This window comes from Chaetodon auriga, chromosome 14 (genome assembly GCF_051107435.1).
Source record: "Chaetodon auriga isolate fChaAug3 chromosome 14, fChaAug3.hap1, whole genome shotgun sequence".
Taxonomy (NCBI): domain Eukaryota; kingdom Metazoa; phylum Chordata; class Actinopteri; order Chaetodontiformes; family Chaetodontidae; genus Chaetodon; species Chaetodon auriga.
This window is the reverse complement of record NC_135087.1, coordinates 7344525-7363999: the sequence shown is the minus strand read 5'-3', so window position 1 is coordinate 7363999 and position 19475 is coordinate 7344525. Positions and strand designations below refer to the sequence as shown.

The window sequence follows — 19475 nt, the reverse complement described above, 5'->3', positions numbered from 1 at the left end:
ACCTCATGGTGTCAGTGGCCTCAAGATCATCAAGTCAGTCTGTGCACCGTCAACATCTGAGATGTTCAAGTTAAAAAACTTAAGCATCTCTACATAATATTAACAAACCTGCACTCTGTAGGAGATGTCATCTCTGCGCACGGTGGAGACGGTGGGGTTGTGCTGTTGCGGGTGGTGATGATGGTGATGATGCTGGCTGAGGGGATCGGTCACGGTGCTGCACAGGCCGTCGTTGCCCAGGAGGCCCACCAGCGTGTGGCGTTTGCAGGGAGGGATGCTGTGGCTGGAGAGGGAGGCGGAGGGGCCGGCGGGGTCAGAGGTGGAGCCCAGCCGGAGCTGCAGGGAGGTGGGGAGCGTGCGCAGAGACAGCTGGCTGGTGGAGGAACGTCGGCAGGGCTCCAGGCCTGTGGTGGAGGTGCGTAGGGAGGAGTGGCGGCTGCTGCTGTAGCGGTAAGAGGATGACTGGCTGGCAACAGAGGCTCGGGCCGGAGAGTGGCGTACCAAACCCGACTGAACAGACTGGGAACTCTGACTGGTGCCTGGACACAGAGAGAGGTTCAGCCAGAGACTGTATGAAATCAGAGGAGGACTCCAGTGATTTAGCTTTCAAACTCATACAGTGTGGGGACTTGCAAGAGACTGATAAGGGCAAAACTGATGGAGCACAGGCCTGGACTGGTCAAGCTCTGGATCCTACATTTCCCATCATGCAACTCAGTGTCTAGTGCCTCTAAAATACCCACACCTTTCAAACTGCACATCCCAAATTCAAAATTCATTAAACTGAGCAGTACTAACCATGACAAGTGATGATCAGCCTTGACGCAAATTTACTTTATGCAAAACTCAAAACAAGTATGTCTAAGTTTATTTTTAATGACGGCTCTGGTGAAATTTAAACCAAAAAGACTTTTGTCGTAGCATTCATAGTGTTAGTGGTTGTCAGGCTCAGCAGTTCTCACCCAGAGTGTGCGGTGGGTATGTGTGTGAGGGGGCGGGGCCAGAGGGACCACCCTGCGACACCGAGCTCTGCTGAGAGTCGCCCCCCGTCCCGTTCCCACTGCCACAGGACAACCCCCCTGCATCTGAATCCTCAATATTCCCTCCACTGTTACAGCCAGCACCACAGCCTTTCCGTAACCTTTGAAAGAAAATTTGAATATCATCTATTAATAAAGATAAAAAAAACACAAAGAAAGAGGAAAACATCAACAGGTCACAGAATGAAAACATTATTTTACGACATTTACCACTTAAGTTTGTGTTTGTATGAGCGCCACACTGAACTACAGAGAGCAACAAACCTGTGCCAGGTGCTGACTACAAAGTTTCTGATGTTCCCGATGCTGATAGGGCCGCCCAGGATGTGTCCGAGCTGGGGGTGCGAGTTGCAGTACGAGGTGGTCAGCGGAGACACGTAGATGGGATATCCGATGGGCTGGTCACAAGAAGAATTGATCATGTTTCGCAGAGCCTGCTTGGCGTTCTGGATGCTCCCACGCTCTGGATTTCTGTTTCTCAGGAACACCAGCTCCTGCTGCTGCCCTGCCCAAAGGCCTCGAACGCATTCTTTATTCACCTGCAGCACAAAGGTCAAGTTCTCAGTAAATATTGTGTTTTACAAACGGAAACAATCGACAAATCAGAGACTAATTTTCATCTGTCGCAGTTCTCACCTTGATGACACGGAAGCTGAGGTATCGTCGATTGAGCATAATGATTTTGTACTCGTTGGTTCCCTCGTCGAGGACGTGGCGCAGGGCGAGGAGCGACGGGGCGTTGGACAGCACAGCGCTTCTCCAGGCCGGGTCGCCCTCGTGAGCGATGACCAGGTTCTGCTGGTGGGTGGAGATGGCTTCGAAAAGAACCGCAGGCTCATCGTACTCATCTGGGGACGTGAAGTGGTCCTAAAAGAGCAACATTTTGTTACAGGTCGAATCTGACACCGAGAATGACGCTAAAGGAGGTTTTTGGCCTCAATCCCAAGATCTGCTGCGTCTCACCTGGTGTAATTTGAGAGACATTCGGATTCCAGGCACCACCACTTTCCTGAGCAGTTCCATGTCTGCGAAGATCCACTCGTCTCGCACTGAGGAGATGCGGAAATCTCCCTTAAATAATGCATGAAGTCCATAAAGGAAAGACTCCAGATTGCTGTGATGGAAAGAAGAGGTCGGAGGGGGACATATAATTTAATCATTACTCATAAGGTTTAAAAAAAAAAACAGTTTACCCAGAGCACAGACAGACTGAAGGAAAGAAAACGTGTGTGTATATGCATGCGTGTATATGTGGTTAAACACAGACAACCATGCATCTGCTTGCTGGCCTACATAAGCGACCTCTCATGCAGCCATTAAAGCGTTTTAAAAGGTTAACTTATGATAATGAAGATTACTAAATAACCTGGACATATGATGGGCCGCTGTTCCCAGAGCTCTCCTTCCCAGCACGCACAGGCCGAAGCAGAGCAGCACCAGAGCCGAGTCTTTCTCACTGTCCAGAGGCTACAAACAAAGAAGAGACGAGACATGACACTCAAATCCCGCCCGGTGCTGATGTTTACCTGAAAATCTAAACAATATTATGAACATCTGTTTATTTTCTTATTCATTTTTTCACTTCACTCTTGAACGTTATATGTTTTAGTGCCGGCGAAACTAACAGACTAAACCACAGCATTCCCTTTGCCACTCGGGGAACAATAGTCCACTAATTACCTTGGCCCTTCGAGAGTTGCAGTACTGGATCCAGCCCAGGTAGACTCCACAGAAACTGTCCCTGGAGATGCCCGCGAGCCGATGGTCATAGTCCTCATCTATATTGGGATTGAAGGTGGGATCCAGGTCGACGTAGTTCCTCTCTCCACATCCCCGCAGGCCATCTTTCATGGTCTCATTAGCCAGCCACTCTTCCAGTTTGGGTGAAGCGATCACATAGTAGATGATACCCTGGGACCAGGAAGGGATAATGCGCTTAGATCATATATAAACAGGGCTCTACACTAACTTTTCCACTGGTAGCACTGGTGCGACCAACTTTCTCAGTTGGTCGCACCAGCACATGATTTTCCTATGAACTGGGCACATGCCTTGTCATTGGCATAGGTTGGGTTCATTCAGCCCGTTTTTTTTTTCATCAGTGCAATCTGGGATTTGAATTGTGTGAACGGGAGTTCCTCTTTCGCTATGTTATAGGCAGTGTTAACTTAATGACCATTTCGTTCTCTTCTGTTGAGCGATTACTCTCATCCATCCACTGAAAAAAAATTGGGAGGGGCTCAGTGTTTCGGGTGATGCATTGGTCCCGACAGGTTTTGAGTTTATGCTGTCGTTGTGCAACTTCCCAGTTTCCAGCTTAAACTGTGTCGACCCCGTAACAAATTTAGTGTTGCCTGCAACAGACGGGCCACACTATCGACACCAGACACACAACATAGTTCCCCCTTGGTACTGCCACCACGGGTACTGTGTCAACCATTGTGGTTGAAAGCAGTACTTTTTTTTTTTTTTTTTTCACCTGCTGCTCGGCCGGTCTCTCCCTGTCCTCCTCATCAACAGTAGGCCCACCGTCTGATTCGGCACCTTTTGCTGGCTCTACCTAACCACCAGTCTCCTCCTCTCTCTCCTTATTTAGTTTTTGGAAAAAATCAGCAATAGACCGCTTCATTTTTGAGAATAGCGAAACGCTAGTCTTGGTGTCTTGAAATTCTGTGCGCTGCGCGTGTACGCGACGGCTTATGTGCACGTGACGGCGCTGTCTCAACAGGAGAGAGTGCAGGTGGAGGCGGCTGACTAAACCAGTGAAAAAAAAGGACGACTTTCAACCACAATGTCTAACACGGAGCAATAAAACTGATGCGCTTGCACGAACGCGACCAGATGAAATTCTTACTCGCAAACTCTAAAAAAAAGGTCGCATATGCGACCATTTTGGTCGCAGTCTCGAGCCCTGTATAAATAAGATGTGATCTATTAAAAAAGTTACACCTTCATTTTGACAGTCTGGCTACATCCCACTGACCTTGACATAATAGGTGGTCAGAATGCGTCGCAGGTCGAACACCTGCAGCATGGAGGCGGCGCTGTTATCGGTGATGCTGTAGCCCTCCAGCACGTATTTGGTGACCAGCACCTCCCAGGCCAGCCAGCGCTGTCCAAAGGCGGCATTAAAGGACAGGATGTGAGGGAGGTGGCCCGGCTCGCAGCAACAGCAGCCCTCGTCTTCCTCCACCCCCTCAGTGATGGCCTCCACTTCCCTCTGCTGGCAGTAGGTTCCTGTGGACAATTATCGACAGATTCATACAGACTGAATACTAAACACAACAAAAGACTCTTATTTCTATAAACTGTACAGCAACTATCTCATATAAAAACTGGTTTAATACAGATGTTGACACAGAAAAATAAAAACTGATTATATTTTCGGTGGAGAAGTTTCTGATGGGCTGGTGATGAAGGTCGTGCTCTGAAGATTGCCTCCAATCCTGCGCTAAGTTCACAGCGTGTCACATGCAGCTGCTTCAGCAGGTTTGTTGTGCAGCATTGGCTGAAGTCATGCTGATAAAGCACACACAGGTGTGTTTAACAGGACGATAAAGCGGAATGCTCATGGCACAAAGGAGAGGCAGCTGGTTAGTGATCCTCATTCTCTTTGAATGAATGAAGAAGCTGCTCTTTAAAATCCAGATCTGAGTCAAGGAGTTAGCTAACAATTTTGGGGAAGGGGGGGGGGGGGGGGGGGAGTTACCAGGTTCTTCCATCTGTGCCACACAAAGACCTTCTCACCTCTGAACTCCAGCCCTCGGAGCTGAAAGGTGACCAGGCCGTTGCCGATTTCGATGAGATGCACCAGGGCGTTTAAGTAGTCGGAGGCCAGGATGAAGCAATCCCCGGTGCTGAAGTTGCCCCATCGGCCCAGGAGCAGGTCTCCACACAGGCTGTGCTGCAGGGAGCGGGTCAGGTGCTCGTAGAAGATGGAGTTCAAATTGTTGTCATCAGAGCCTGTGGAGGGAAAGAATGCAGATAGGTAAAACTACTCATGACTCATGAGCACAGACTCTCCCACAGGTGAAATTCAGGTGTTGATGATGTTTGGCTACTGAAAACGTGATGCCCTCACCTGGATTTCTGTCCAGCTGAGACGCCAGCCGAGTGTTAGAGTGATCCACTCGCTTAGTGCTGCAAACAGAGAAGATTTGAAAAACAAAATTTTGAAGCATATTCACAGAAATAGTATTAGAATTGAACATGGAATAATATTTAAAAATGTTTTTCTCTACTTGTAATCTCTCTCCCAGAACTTGACGGGACGGACGTAGGAGGTGATGAAGATGGCGCTGCCCAGGAAAGGGTTGAGGGGAGTGGAGAAGATTGCTGACACTACAGCCTGTACAAACAGCATCGCAGAGTCTGTAGGGGCTCACGTCAAGGAGCATCTGCTGTCCATATATTGAGGGTGAGCTTGATTAAACAGGCTCTCTAATGATTTGTTAACCCTCGTTTCCATACATGAAGGAGACAACAACACAGGGTCATCAGCTTCACAAAGGCAGGATTGACAGCAGTGCTACTGCGGTGCAGCTCTAGCTAAATAAACGGGTGAGTCAGTGTGCAGTACATGTTGGGGTGGGGAAAGGATACGAGGCACGGCAAAGGGCTGAGCAAAGGCGTGGAAGGCTGAGCCCCATGTGATCTGCCAGGGGGCGATGTAGGTGTAGACGAAGTGCAGCTTGTAGAACAGCTCCCACATCTGTAAAAAAAGAGAAAAAGAAACACAAAAAGTCACATGCATCAGAGAGAGAACACAGTGAACTTCAGTACAGTTAATTATGCTGGTGCACATAAAGCCTTTGACTACAAAAATCCTTTGATTGCATAATAAAAACACTCATGCTTTGCCCTGACTAGTGCAAACCTAAGTGGGCAGTATGAATTACTTGTACGACATTACAATATTTTAGATGACATTAAATACATGCACGATATCTAAATATTCCTCTCACTTTGCTGAAGACGATGGACATGAGGAAGAGGTCGAGCAGCAGCGTCTCGGACAGATGGCGGTAGTCGAAGGTGAAGAAGAGGACGGTGAAGAGGATTGTCACGTACTGGTAGGTTGGACTGCTGTAGGAGGAACGAAGCAGCTTCAGGCCTGCCACGGTGATCATCAGAGCGCCGACCCTGGAGGACGGTTTTGAATAACATCAGTGTGTGGGTGTCGCGTGTGTCATGATGAAAGCATTAAGGCTTACAAATATATTCAAAGCTATTCTGAACTATTTATATACTAGTTGTAAGCTTCTTGTCAATAAGAGCAGTGATTTCCAGCCGTTCTCCTCAAGAGACCCCTTTTCTATCACTGAGTAAACTGACGAAGTGACATATTAACAATAACAGTACAGAACAACTGATAAAGTGAGTGACTTGGAGGAATTTTGAGCTGATTATTTCCTGTGAATATTACATCAGAGACGAGTTTTTCCTCATATTTTTAGGAACTTTTTGGACAGTTCTTTATCTGTCTTAAGTATTTTTTATTTTTTACAATTGTGCATAATTAATAGGCCTCTTTTTTGACAAATTCTATGTTTTCTTCTCTCTGTTGCTTGGCCGTTGTTCTATTAAGGTTGTCTTAACTGCGTATTTTTCTAATGGATATTTGCTGTCTTGATGAGAGTTCGATAAGAAAAACTATACAACTCTCACGTCTGCACAGTAAATACAAAGCCAGAGCCAGCAGTCAGTTAGCTTAGCTTAGCATAGACTGGAAACAGGGGGAAAAAGCGAGCCTAGCAAACTATGCTTTTTGAAAGAGGGAATCTATAATGCAACAACCACATACAAGCAGTGAAGCATGCTAGTGGAGGAGATGATTCACATTTACAGATTATATTAAAGCTATAAAATATGATAAACTCGGAGGAAGATACAACGCTGTATGAAAACAATAACACTTCTCACTCAGTGTCAAGTCTCTTTGGACTGGCGAGCTCTCTGGCACTGCCACTCAGCTCATTAAGGATGACGAGCGGGTAGAGAACATTCTTTTCCACAAACAGCAGCCACACATGAAGCTTTTCAAACCACATCACGTGAGCCGCATCTGACGAGAGAGACGAGAAGTTAACATCACTCTGAGATACCGACAGCAGACATAAAACATGAAAGGAATCGATCTATTTTCATTTGCTTTTCGAAACAAACTGCTTACCCCTGACTTCGAACTGATAGTACTCCTTGGTCTTGAGCAGAGGGTGAGAGAAGCAGTACCAGGGCAGTTGCTTGCGGACTTGAGGCAGCAGGTAGTGGGTGAGCAGGCCCACCGTCCCCAACAGTGCATACAGGACATAACTGAGGAAAGGCTGAGGGAACACGGAGTCGGTGGAAATGAATCCTTTTATACACAATGAACGTAACCATTTGTAACATCACCATGAGCTTTTCTTGTTGTGTAAGTGTCACATCAATAAAATATAACCGAAAGTTTCTATGAAAACAAGAAACTGAGGTCATCCTTTCAATGATAAAGTGTTTTTACTGTACCTGTAGTGCAATGAACACCGTGCTGACATGGATGGCAAAGTACAGGACAGCAATGACCACACAGACGATCAGGTCAGACTGCAGACGCTCATTCTGTGCGTTCAATAACACACACAAAGGAAAAAGAAGCAGCTTTAACAAATGTAACTGCGCAACAGATCCTAGTTCCAGTATAACTGCCCTGTCCTGGCTTTAATTAGACAAATGTTGAAGGTCAACTCACCACCGAGGCCCTCAGCTTCTCAGGTAGAGGGTCCTGCACTTCTGAGAGAGGGTCCTCTGGGTTCTTGTCTTTTAAATTGGGCAAAACCTTTGACTGTATCAGCGAACTACAAAGCAAGAAACAAATATATTAGCTGGCTCAAACAGCACTAATCTCCTGAGGGTGATTTATCTCAGAGGGAATGTAGAATCACTCACTGCTAACACTGCAACAACTGTGCAAAGCAGCTTCAAACGGTTTGAACTGTGCATGTTTGAAATGCTTAGAAAATCCCTGTCTGAGGGAATCCACAGCATTATGTACGAGTAGAAAAGTCCCCATTATTCTTTCTAGCGAACGTGGGTCAAGCAGGTAATGGAAAATACTTTTGATGATCTGTTTTTGCCTGCTTATGTGCCAAAGGGTGACTTCACCACAGCTGAGAATCAGTGGGAGAATTCTGAACACACACTAAGGCAAATACCTGAACATCATTACTTATTTCTCTAGAAAGTCTCCACGATTTAGATACTGCAAACACAGTCCAGGACTATCGAGGAGTGTCGTGCACGGCTGTGAACTTACATGAGGACAGAAGGGTCGCTGCTTTGCCGGCTCAGGTGGTAAGACACTGCCACCAAGAGGCCACAGAAGACAGAAAACAACACAGGGATGTGATGAGGCTCCCAGCTCTCCTGAGAAACACAGAATGACAAGATATTTAATATTTTAATTTCCTATCTTTCTATATATCACAGTGACTGTCGGACTTTACCACGCCAATGTGTTAGAAAATGTGATTAGTCCAAAGAATCACTGTATATATTCACACTCTAAAAAGGCCAAAAAGACCTAATTTTATAAAAACATGTGGCCTGGCATATGACTTAGGATACCTTCAGATTTTTTGAAGAGTAGAATCACTTCTGGAGAAGATAGATAGTGATGTTCTACATGTTACGTATCCCTTTTATCAGCCATGCCAGCGGGTCGGTCATGCTAAAAATCTTAAACTCTCAGTCGTGTTCATATTTTTTGGGAACAGTGTTCCAGTTTGAATAGCTGAGCTTTTGTTTACATCCACAGAACAAAAACTTACTGTACTTTAAAGCAAATACAGCCTGGTGAGCAGAGGCAGCAAGTTTAAGACGATATTGTTGTTTATCATCTCCAATATGTTGGCAGTAAACTGTTGGTATCACTCAAAGGCCCAGCAATCAAAGTGAGGTAAAAGAAAAAACAAATCTTGCTCTCTGCCAAGAATAATTCTTGGCAACAAGTTGCTGCGACATCATTAAAGCAGCAACACTGAGGGAGTTTTGCTGGGTCTTCGAAAACCTTAATTTTACACATGACATAATTAGAGGTCTTCTAATTTTAAAACCTGGAAGTGAAGCGGCGGCTGTAAAAGCCATAATTCTATAGTGCATTTCTACCATAAGATTACCATTTAATTACAGCCGAATGATACATTTGCTCAATGATGTTGCATCTTGGCTGGCTTTGTGCTCACCTTCAGGGCTCCGTAGCAGAAGCCATAAAGCAGAGCGACGGTGACGATGCTGCGCAGGACGCTGTACAGTGCTGACAGAAGGCTTGTGGAGGCTGCAGAGAGCACAGAGGGTACGTCAGCAACGAGGGCACTCAACCTGACAGGCACGAGGCCGGGCAGAATGCAAATCAGCACTCTTCTAAAGCCTGCCATATCATAATATATAAGGCAAGTGTATGGAGTGTTTATTGTCTCGTTCTGTAGAGGTCAAAGTCACTCCTGCAGAGAAGCCGCGCGTCTATAAGTCACTTACCATTGCCCCCGAACACATGGATGTCCAGCTGCTCAAAGAGGTACATGACGAACGTGTTGACCTGTGGCAGCAGCCCGATGAAGAAGATGATGGGAAAACACAGAGTGAAGACTGCGGGGAGACACAGAAAATGACAGTAATGACAGTGTGACGAAATCAAACACACGTTTCCTTTCATTCACAGACATCAGGATTCAGATCCACGCAGAGAACAATGACTTGGTGTTTATAGTTCTGCATTTATGACTGTGAGCTACAAATATTATTGGTTCATATCGGTGCACAGCTGCATGTCTCCAGGGCAACTGCGGCAATTAATGTTGAGTGCGGTTTGATGAAAGGTGGTTTTAATACTCTCAGAACAAAAAAATTTTGGCTCATACACATATTGCACTTTGTGACCATTTTGGTGGACGCACTTCTGATCTTCCACAGCTCGATTTGTCTTTGTGTTGGAAAAACAATGTGAAGGAGTGGATGTGTCATTTTTGTGTTTTCAGCATAAATTCCTACCCATTACCAAACATTTGGAACAATAAATCTCGAGCCAAACTACAAACTCCTCCATATAAAGTAGCATTTCTGCATTAAGTGCTCTTTCTGTGCCCTGTCACTCTTAACTTCTTTGTACTGTCCTTATCCTTTTTGCTATTTTATTGTTTTGGTGTTTTTTTTTTTTCTGTATCACACTTCGTAAAATGCCTTACAAACAAAGGGAGTTGTTATGAATATCATTACTGCACACAAATGCCACAGAGGTGTACACTCACCAATGACAAGGTCCCTGGCAGAGGCGAGTACCAGGGAGCTGGTGAGTGCGACTCCGTACAGGGTGAAGCGGGATGAAGTGGTCCTCAGGCTGCCGTAGTGGAGCAACCAAATGAGGCCACAGCACAGGCAGAAGTAGACAGGCCGGCTGTATGCTATGATACGATTATGGCCCTGCAGTGACATGGGTATGATAACAACAAATGGTTCGTTACAGACGCTGGACTTCCCACTGTGGTCCAGTCCAGATCAATATTCAGAACATTTACAAAAGGGGACAATAACAAACGTCTGTGTTACTTTTTAGACTACAAATCTCTCTCCTCTTTTTTCTGGATCATGACACTGCCAAAATTAGGAGTCACTCCCCACCATGCCCTACAATACCAAAAATGCGTGCCCTCGTGATACACTGTGGATAAAAGCATATCAACAAATAACATCAACTGCACAACTCAATAAAACGATCATTCTAACAAGAACTATGCCTAAAGAAAGAGTCCATTCAATGCTATCAGTGTCATATGAGCCCCGGGACAGTGACACAGGTATAAACAGAAATAGCATCATGTATAAGGTTTCACAAGAGACAGAGGGAGAGAATGAGAGTCTGCAGCGTGCAGGTTTCAGCCCAAGAGGCTAAGAGCTGCCCTGCTTCTTCACCAAAGGGTGTACTGACAAGTTTACACACCAACAATCAGATTAAACAGACCAGGTTTGCTCAAAATGTCTCAACAGTGTCGGGAAAAGGGAAGGAAAGAAGTCCTTGAGGTGAGATCAGGTGAAGGGAAAGGGGACGGCGCGAGGGGAAGGGGAGGAAAGAGGGAGATGCAGACAAAGAGTGAGAGAGTGAGCTGTGGTCTAAACTCTGGCCAGCTATTTAAAGCTTGTGCCTGCAGCTGAGTAGGAGCTGCATTAATAAAAGACGCCGTTTCAGAGCAGGCCACTGACGCAAGGGAGGGGGAACGCACAAGACTCTCAGGGGAAAAGAAACATCGCTGTCAAGAACCAAAACACAAACACAAACAAAATACTGAAGAATAACTACAGGTCACTTTATAGACGGCAGGAAACCGATCCTCTGTTTGTCTACCCTCAGTCTAATGTTGACATTTCAGAATGTTTTGCGCTGTTGACCATCGGCTGTTGACTGTGTGGGCTATCACTAGATCACCGCTCAGAATATCAGCATCAACTTCAGGCCCAAAACGCCCCAAAATAAGATACTTTAATGGCCCCAAAGTGTCGGCATGAAAAATGATTTATGAGTGATAATTACTTACATGTCGAGGGGAAGAGGAGTCTGGTTGAACACTCTGTCAATAAAGAAAGACGCCGGTGAATTCACTAATAATGTTGACTATTTTATACTTACTGTCTGGACATACCTCTAGCAAACATGTGACAAACTGCTTCTTTGACACAACAGTTCTCCTGTTCACTTTCTAGGGGAAAGTTGAACAATGTTGTGCTGCTAAGTCAAGTATTCACCTTTAATAAGGAATACTGGCAACTTGCAATGACGAGGCAGAACTGAAAGACCCAGATGTCAGTGAAGAAGCCGTGGACCAGCAGCACTGAACCCAGGAAGGCCACCAGGACGGCCAGCACGACGGCCAGCACGTTCTCTAAAACCTCACGGTTCCTGTGACACGAAGCAGAAAAGTTAGCCTGTGAGTACACTACAAAGAAGAAGAAGAATGATTGTTAAGTCTAATTCATACAGATGAGTGATTTCTGTTGGCTCACAGCAGCTTTTTAAAGCTTAGACAGAGGTGGACATAACAGCTTATATTATCCATCCTTTACCTCCACTGAACAACCTCCAGAGAAATGTGACATTTAAGGAACCTGTACATATTCATGAGTTTAAAGTACGGTTGGTTAATGTGTCAGGAATCGCTTGCTCTGCGCTGCTGTCTCAGACTTCTCTTTCTTTTGCTTTTCAACAGTCGGAAACTGTGCCGCAGCCATCTTGGACTGTCCTTAATTTCAGTGGGACTGACCTGATTAAATAAATGGCTAGTGTTGTGCCGAAAATAATTTAAATCTGTAGAATCGGTAGATTGCTGTAATTATAAGAAGCATGAATACAAATTTGCATAGGCAATGGTATCTCAATTTTTACCACAAATTGCATTAGTTGTCTCCCAGTGTCACTTAGGCTTAGTAAAACTTAAGTGAAAAACGGTGACGATAGCTGGGCGGTCTTACCTGTCAAATAGTGCCAGCAGGGTAAGCCGGTCAAAGTGCAGGCCGACCCAGAGGAAGGGCAGAAGCCACAAGCGATAGTACTGCCTGGCTTTGCCGGCGGCAGCGGTGGCTCCAGGGTCCTCTTGTCCCAGCGGTGCATCCTGGAGCTCAGGGCTCAGATCTCCGTCCTGCTGCTCCAGGAGCTCTGGGTCCATCGTCAGCAAACGGTTCAGACGGATCTGAGGGAGGGAGATCTGTCTCACGGTCAGTGAAACTTACTTATGCTGCATTTTGATCAGTGATACAACTCAACGTGTTTTGCGAATGTGATTTAAGTAACAACAGCAAACAGAGGTATGAAGAACAGTTAAGACTGGATAAAAAGAGAAGGTATTAGAATGAAATGTCTTCTCTAAATTCCACTGAGGGTGTTTTGGCTGTTACACAGGATAAAGACTGTACCACCACCACCACCCCACCTCCTCCCAGCCATCTGGATTCTGGTTGCAAAATGGTTTAAAAGCAAGCAGAACAGATGATCAAATTCACCTTTCTTGCTCATATAAAATGTATCATGTAAGTATGTAGGTGACAGGTTGTAAAGGCTTTTAAAATTGGTGTAATGTGATTTGTTTTTAGTCTGAGGTAAAATGTCATTGTATGTCCAATGTTTCAGTCCACCGGTCTTCTGTCTCTCTCTGCAAGTCCAGCTCTCTCTCTCTCTCTCTCTCTCTCTCTCTCTCTCTCTCTCTGACACACACACACACAGGCACACACACACACACGCACACAGGCACACACACGCGCTCACTGGTTGGGTACTCACCAGGTCATGAGGGTAGAAGCGAACTGAGGTAGAACTGGAGAGGTGGGAGTCGGTGTCCCTGCAGGGCATTAGACAAAATGAGCACACTGATGAGACAAAAGCACCTGCTGCACTTACTGTATTAAATCATGATTCATTTCCTGGTGACCTCAAACTAAATAGCCAAAAAGCTATTTGCTATGCTTCTGTTCTGTATGGATGTTCTGTTTAAAAAAAGCAATAATAATGGCAAAATATGCAACAACAATCTCTTGAAAAAGTTCAGATAGATTAAAGATTACAGAAAATTACCAGGGGTCTACTACTACCATATTTATTACCAGACATGATTTACATGCCTCTGCAACGATAACGTATAGCTGATCAGATATTATTCTTAGCGATCTAGCAATAGGACGCTATCGCAACATAAAATTACTTGTATTGATGGAATTATCTGTTCCCAGCCAAGAATAATATAGCAGTTAAACATCAGAGGCAGCTGTGTGAAGACAAAACACAACAGGCTTGTTACAGCAGCCAGAGGGTGTGTTTTATCATCTGAAATCTCTCTAAACAAATTAGATGAATTCTCAGTTTGACACTAACCATACATTATTGGAGGCTCGTCTGGTCGCAGGTTCAAAATTGACCAGGGACATGTCACACCCGCCAACCTCATACAAGGGGGGCGTGAGCTTTCCTGGAAAAAAAAAAACAATAGGAGAGAGAGAGAGAGAGCAGCAAAGTCAGTGCACGGAAATCACAAGCAAAGAGTGATTTCGTCTGTGGGAATAATTTAATCAAACTACAGGTTTATATGCAGGGAATTAGATAGCTTTGGTATTACTGCTGTCTTCATCTGAGCTAATGGGATCACTGAGTGGATGGGCCTCCTCCCAAAGAGGCTATAAGCAAGTCAGTCATTTCCTGCTCATCCTGTACAGCAATACGGTCGTTCCCATTGTATTTCTGTTGCTTCAATGGAACTTTATTGTAATTTGTCCTGTGATGAGAGCATGAAAGCAGGGCTGAAATGTAGCAGCCACGAAGCTCAACAGCTATAGTAACTCAAAACACCTTGTTGGAAAGGCTTATTTCAAGTCCACGAATCCTCCACACAGCTCCTCAGAGAGAATAATTGAAGTGACATAACGACCTTCACTGACCTTCACGGACCGATAAGGGTACTACACCTTCAACAACCTGTCTGACTGAACAGAACATCTCTTTTTGAGTTGTCATACAATGCTATTTTTTCCTTTCCAAACTAATGTGCTTATGTGTGTTGCAAGAAACATCTGAAATAGATTCTTAAAATTCCTAATACGCTGCATGATTCCAGGCAGTCCAGGTGGAACGTAAAAAGTTGCGATGGTAACGCTGTTCCCACTCAGTTTAATGAAACCATGAGTGTGATCCAAACTCTTTATGTTGTTCATGTTTTTAATAGTTTGGTCATTACAGAAAAATGACAAAAAGAAGGCTAAGCTGGAATGAAGTGGAGTCTTGAGTTGTGAGATACATAAATAAACCAAGAGAAACTATGCTGAGCAGTCAGTATCATCCCAAAATACTGTCCAGTGTGAATCAACAAATATGATAAGAATCAAAGTAACACAAAAATGTATCTCAAAACAGTCCTTTCCTCCTATCTGTTACTGAAAAAAGAAAAAAAAAAAAAAAAAAAAAAAAAAAAAAGCATACTTCCTTATTTTCATTAGAAAGATGATTGTGCAACTGAAAATGAACTCCGCTGCTTCAGGATGTGGCTATTTGATAAGGACCCAGGTTAAATTTGCACAAGGCATTTTTCTGATGAAGTCATGAGAGAACTACATGCTTAATGCAACCAGGCAGAGGTGTTGAATAGACCCATGTCTGGCATCAGAGTTGCACATAAACTCAGAGCCTGTCAAAGCACCATAATCATATGCAGATAGACAAGAATTATTAATGCTCGGAGATTGCAAGCATAGAAACAAACAGTCCGACCACCAAGTTTCTCACAACAGCAATCTGCTCTGGGTCAAATTATGAGTAGGAGTAGAAATCCATTTACCATTGGCTCAGAGGAAGGATGTAAAAGTTCTTACAAAACCTCTGCCTTTACAACCGTTGACGTCCTAAGAATACCAATAAAACGTAATCAATGCTGTCGGCAGTGGGGATGGGAATGCTGTGACCAAAGGGTAACATCCAAGTGAGGTCAAGTATTAACTACAGACACAATATCAGAGAGATAAATGGAGCATGGATAATTGTGCTCGGCTTTGACTGATTGCGTCAGTCCACTGAGCGTGGATAACTGTGCTCTGCTATGACCGACTGCAACAGCCGTATCTGTGACCAGCTCTCTTCAAGCAATTCCAGACCATCAAAGCTACTGTAGCAACTTTCTAACCAAAGCAGACAGCCAAAAACTGTGAAAAATGTTGGTATGACATATGGATCCATCTCTGCATGAACTACCAATCCAACTTTCTACCCTGAGAAACTCCTGTCTGTTAACATGCCAGCTCTCTTTAGCTCCCTACCGAAGTCATCCTGCAAGCTGGTAGCGCCCACGGTTGAGGCCTTGTCCTGAGAACCCTCCAGGTGTGTGCTTCCATTCCTGGCCAGCAGGGAGGCGCTTGTGCTCAGCACGGTCACCTGGGACGGGGTTCTGGATGGCTGACTTTTCACCTGGGAAGCAGAAGGCTGGGAGGCCTGGCTGAGCGCCTCCTGAAGACTGTAGGAGGAGAAGGGAGAAGGGGAGGAAATGAGAAGTGATGGAGACCAGAGGGGTGCTGCTGATATACAACATTATGACAGGTGGGAGGAGGGTGACGCACATACAGCAAGTTCACAATAGAAGGATTTCAGGGGATGTGATGCACAAGCCTGTGGTCAGAGTGGTGGAGGTCCCCAACACGTGGCTGCTATTTAACAGTCATTATGGCAAATACACCTGATTTGTTCCATGTCTTTTATATCCAGTCATCACTCCCTTGCTTCATACAGTTAACACTAACTTTTTTTTTTTTTTTTCTTGTTCCACATTTACGTGCACACTGCAGGTAGACCTCCATGATGGCACCAGCTATGGACGAGATCTGTGAATCCTGTACATAAAATGTTTAGGAAGACTTTCCTTCCTTAGATTTCTAAAAGCTAGAAAGCAGATGTGACTCTGTGCTTGTGATTTTTCAGAAAAGTCTACCAATAGTGTTTGTACCCTCGGGGTACAGCATGCTAATGCGTGTTTTTGCCAGCCGAGGAACAATGACGTACAGGGTTAAGGAAAGTATTATGTAGCACTTAACACAGGAGAATATAATCAGAGAGAGGAACCACAGGGTCTTAACCGCACCGCTGGCAGATGAGTTAATTGTATGATTACTTAAATTGCTAATATTTTAAATAAGATACATGAATAAACAATTTGATGAAGCCTAAGACGTGCAGTGCACAATTAAGAAAGTACAAAAAGTATTTGGAGTGAAGGGATGGGGGAAGGTGAAGGGATCAGTGGAAGAGGGAACAGTTTTGCATTTTGCAAGTTTATTGACTGCTGGCAAGCTGCACACTTGTTTTCCTTGCTTAACGTTTTTCAAGGCTCAGCGTTTAGAAATGTGACCTTGCTAAATAGATGCAGTAAAACGTAGCTGTTGGCAGTTGTACAACAAACCTGGAGGAGTTATACAGACCTCAGGTACCGATGTATATCCACAGCATAGCACATTCAGCTTTGGTTATTCTATGTCTGTAGAGCTAACAGTGCTTTAACTGCCACTTTACATAATACAGTGAGATACACCTCTGAGGATTTTTATGCTTTGCTGATCTGACAGGAAGCGACACACAAGCTGTTGCCATGACAGAACCTATGACCTTCCAGTTATGACATGGTCTGTCTCATCGGGCTACAACCTCAGGAGTGACAGCTCATTTGAAGTATTCTGTAGGGCAGTGGTCAATCACGTCAGGTCACTGTCATCTTGGACAGCAAGGATTAAAACACAAGTCTGTCCAAAGGTGTTCAAGGTTCGATCCCACATAAAGTTATGACAGGGACTGATAAGGGTAGCACACTAAAAGGATGCAAGTAGGCAGGATACACCCACAATAAAAAAATCAACAAATGAAATTAATGCAACAGGAATGAGATTGGAAACAACAGGAAAAAAAGGTGTTTCACCATTATATATGAGTGCAAATGTATGTTAAACGTAACTGAAAATAATAAATATCTCTCCTGTTCAACTTAGGCAAAATTAATTAAAATCTATTAACGAGCTGCTAAGGACTCTCGACATTAAAAACAAAACAGTATATTCCTGTGGGGAAAGACTTAAAGCTTTGATTTTTAAAATGATCAATATCATCTTCATCTCTCTCTTTAGAAAGGTCGCTCTAAAGGGCAAAGCGATGTGATACAGCAGGACGTCTGTGTTATTGAACAAACCATGCGCAGTTCTGAGGGGAGACGGTATGTCAGCCAAGCAGATTCGTCAGACATTGTGGCCTTGTCCCTCTGAGTTTTGTAAACACTCCATTCTTTGATCCATGCTCAAAATGTGATACTTATGAGATTAGATCATATGATAACAGGATGAAAAAGTGAGGTCTTGAGAAAGAGAGGCCGAAAGACATCACATGCAGAGTGGAGACACCCATCCATTGATAAATGATGTCTTGCTTGAGGTCATGCACTGCAGAAGACGCAAATTGGTGCTGAGGTGGGACAGGAAAGGGCGCCAGCTGGTAACATGCTCATACCAGGCAACACAGCGACAGAAAGGCTTCCCTGCTCCATGCATGGCGTACCTGAGAGGAGATCCAATGAGAGAGGTGGGTGGGGTGGGGTTACTCCCTGCGTTGTGTCGCCGCCGCACCGCCTGCCGACGAAACGTGCTACGCTCACGCCGAAATATGACCGTCTCCTCACTCCCCGGGGCTGTCATGGTGAGACACATCATTGGCCAGTCAGATTGGACGTTTCCTTTCTTTGAGAGCTTTATGTGGACATTAGTGTGAGGTGATATTTCCACGTGTTATGCAGAATTGCAGCGACATTTCAAAAACAAAGCAACAGCAGTTACAAAATCTGCTGCTTGAACTTTAAACCACTAATGATGAGTTTCACTCCAGAAATACGACACACTGCGACATGACTGACACAAAAACACCAAACAGGGTGCACTGTACTGGTGGTTTTGTGGTTGAAATGTGAGCAATAACATCCCCCGATTCCGTTCTAGCTGGGGGGCCTTTGTCACATATCATGCCTTTCGCTCTCTCCCTCATTTCCTGTCTCTGCTGTCACTATCAAATCCCACACAAATAATCTTACAACAATACTGAAACATGTGTCTGAATATGTCTGTGACACATTTTCTGAGATAGATATGTAGCATTTAAAACAAGCTTTATGACTTTTGCTGGACGGCCCTCACTGTGGCCACAATAATGGCACGCTGAATTTCCAAAGATCCTCCTGAGTCAGTTCCTTTAAAGTAAAAAAGAAAGCAGAAATAACCCCTTCTTCCTTTTTCAAATAAAAAGTTGAATTCAGAAGCAACAAAACACACACTATCCCAATTCATTACATACAAGGGTTGAGCTCATGGTGGCTAATGTTAGCAGACTTTAATTAGATATTGCTGTTTAACTGCCATGACTGAATCAGTCTGCTGACCATATGACTCTCTTGTGCTTCTCTTACGCTGAATTTTCATTTAACATTACACTGTAATTGTGACTTGTGGCCACAGTGGCTGATATTCAGCAAACCTTACATAGACTTGCTTTAAAGTATTACCATTGAGCAACCAGGAGGGAGGAGAGCTTCTGGAATGGGACCAAAGGCAGAAGAAGAAATTTATCCTTGTGATAAAAAAACATTTAATATTTCATCTGTGACACGCTAAAGCAGAGGGTAACAGTAGCACATACAGAAAAACTATTAGATGCACCAGAATGACTCAGTAAATGTAAGCTAAAGTTAGCTAACTCTAGCTAAATTTAGCTAATCATAGCTTGGAGTGTGTCAACAGGTCAGGCTCTAGTGACAAAGCTCTCACGGATATTAAATTGACAACTACTGACAACTTCAAGTCCAGTCAAAGACGGTTTTTAACTTATTCCAATGCAATGAATTCCCCTATATGGACCTG

At 44.5% G+C, this 19475-nt stretch overlaps 1 protein-coding gene across 2 annotated transcripts in view; it reads right to left on the bottom strand.

The window, feature by feature from the left end:
- pcnx1 (pecanex 1) overlaps positions 1–19475 on the bottom strand; it is a 32932-nt gene that overhangs the window by 2314 nt on the left and 11143 nt on the right. The window contains exons 7-34 of one of the 2 annotated variants that reach the window (XM_076748781.1): positions 18127–18256; positions 15855–16048; positions 13927–14020; positions 13339–13396; positions 12534–12766; positions 11811–11964; positions 11603–11635; positions 10322–10493; positions 9552–9662; positions 9260–9351; positions 8332–8441; positions 7768–7873; positions 7545–7637; positions 7213–7363; positions 6963–7104; positions 6005–6182; positions 5643–5751; positions 5282–5411; positions 5122–5180; positions 4788–5003; positions 4024–4277; positions 2721–2951; positions 2407–2507; positions 2004–2154; positions 1677–1907; positions 1305–1579; positions 963–1141; positions 109–539 (exon numbers count right to left, since the gene is read on the bottom strand). In XM_076748781.1, coding sequence (XP_076604896.1) covers positions 109–539; positions 963–1141; positions 1305–1579; positions 1677–1907; positions 2004–2154; positions 2407–2507; positions 2721–2951; positions 4024–4277; positions 4788–5003; positions 5122–5180; positions 5282–5411; positions 5643–5751; positions 6005–6182; positions 6963–7104; positions 7213–7363; positions 7545–7637; positions 7768–7873; positions 8332–8441; positions 9260–9351; positions 9552–9662; positions 10322–10493; positions 11603–11635; positions 11811–11964; positions 12534–12766; positions 13339–13396; positions 13927–14020; positions 15855–16048; positions 18127–18256 — 4418 coding nt within the window. The remainder of the gene's footprint in view (positions 1–108; positions 540–962; positions 1142–1304; positions 1580–1676; positions 1908–2003; positions 2155–2406; positions 2508–2720; positions 2952–4023; positions 4278–4787; positions 5004–5121; positions 5181–5281; positions 5412–5642; positions 5752–6004; positions 6183–6962; positions 7105–7212; positions 7364–7544; positions 7638–7767; positions 7874–8331; positions 8442–9259; positions 9352–9551; positions 9663–10321; positions 10494–11602; positions 11636–11810; positions 11965–12533; positions 12767–13338; positions 13397–13926; positions 14021–15854; positions 16049–18126; positions 18257–19475) is intronic. The other variant, XM_076748782.1, reaches the window with a different exon arrangement.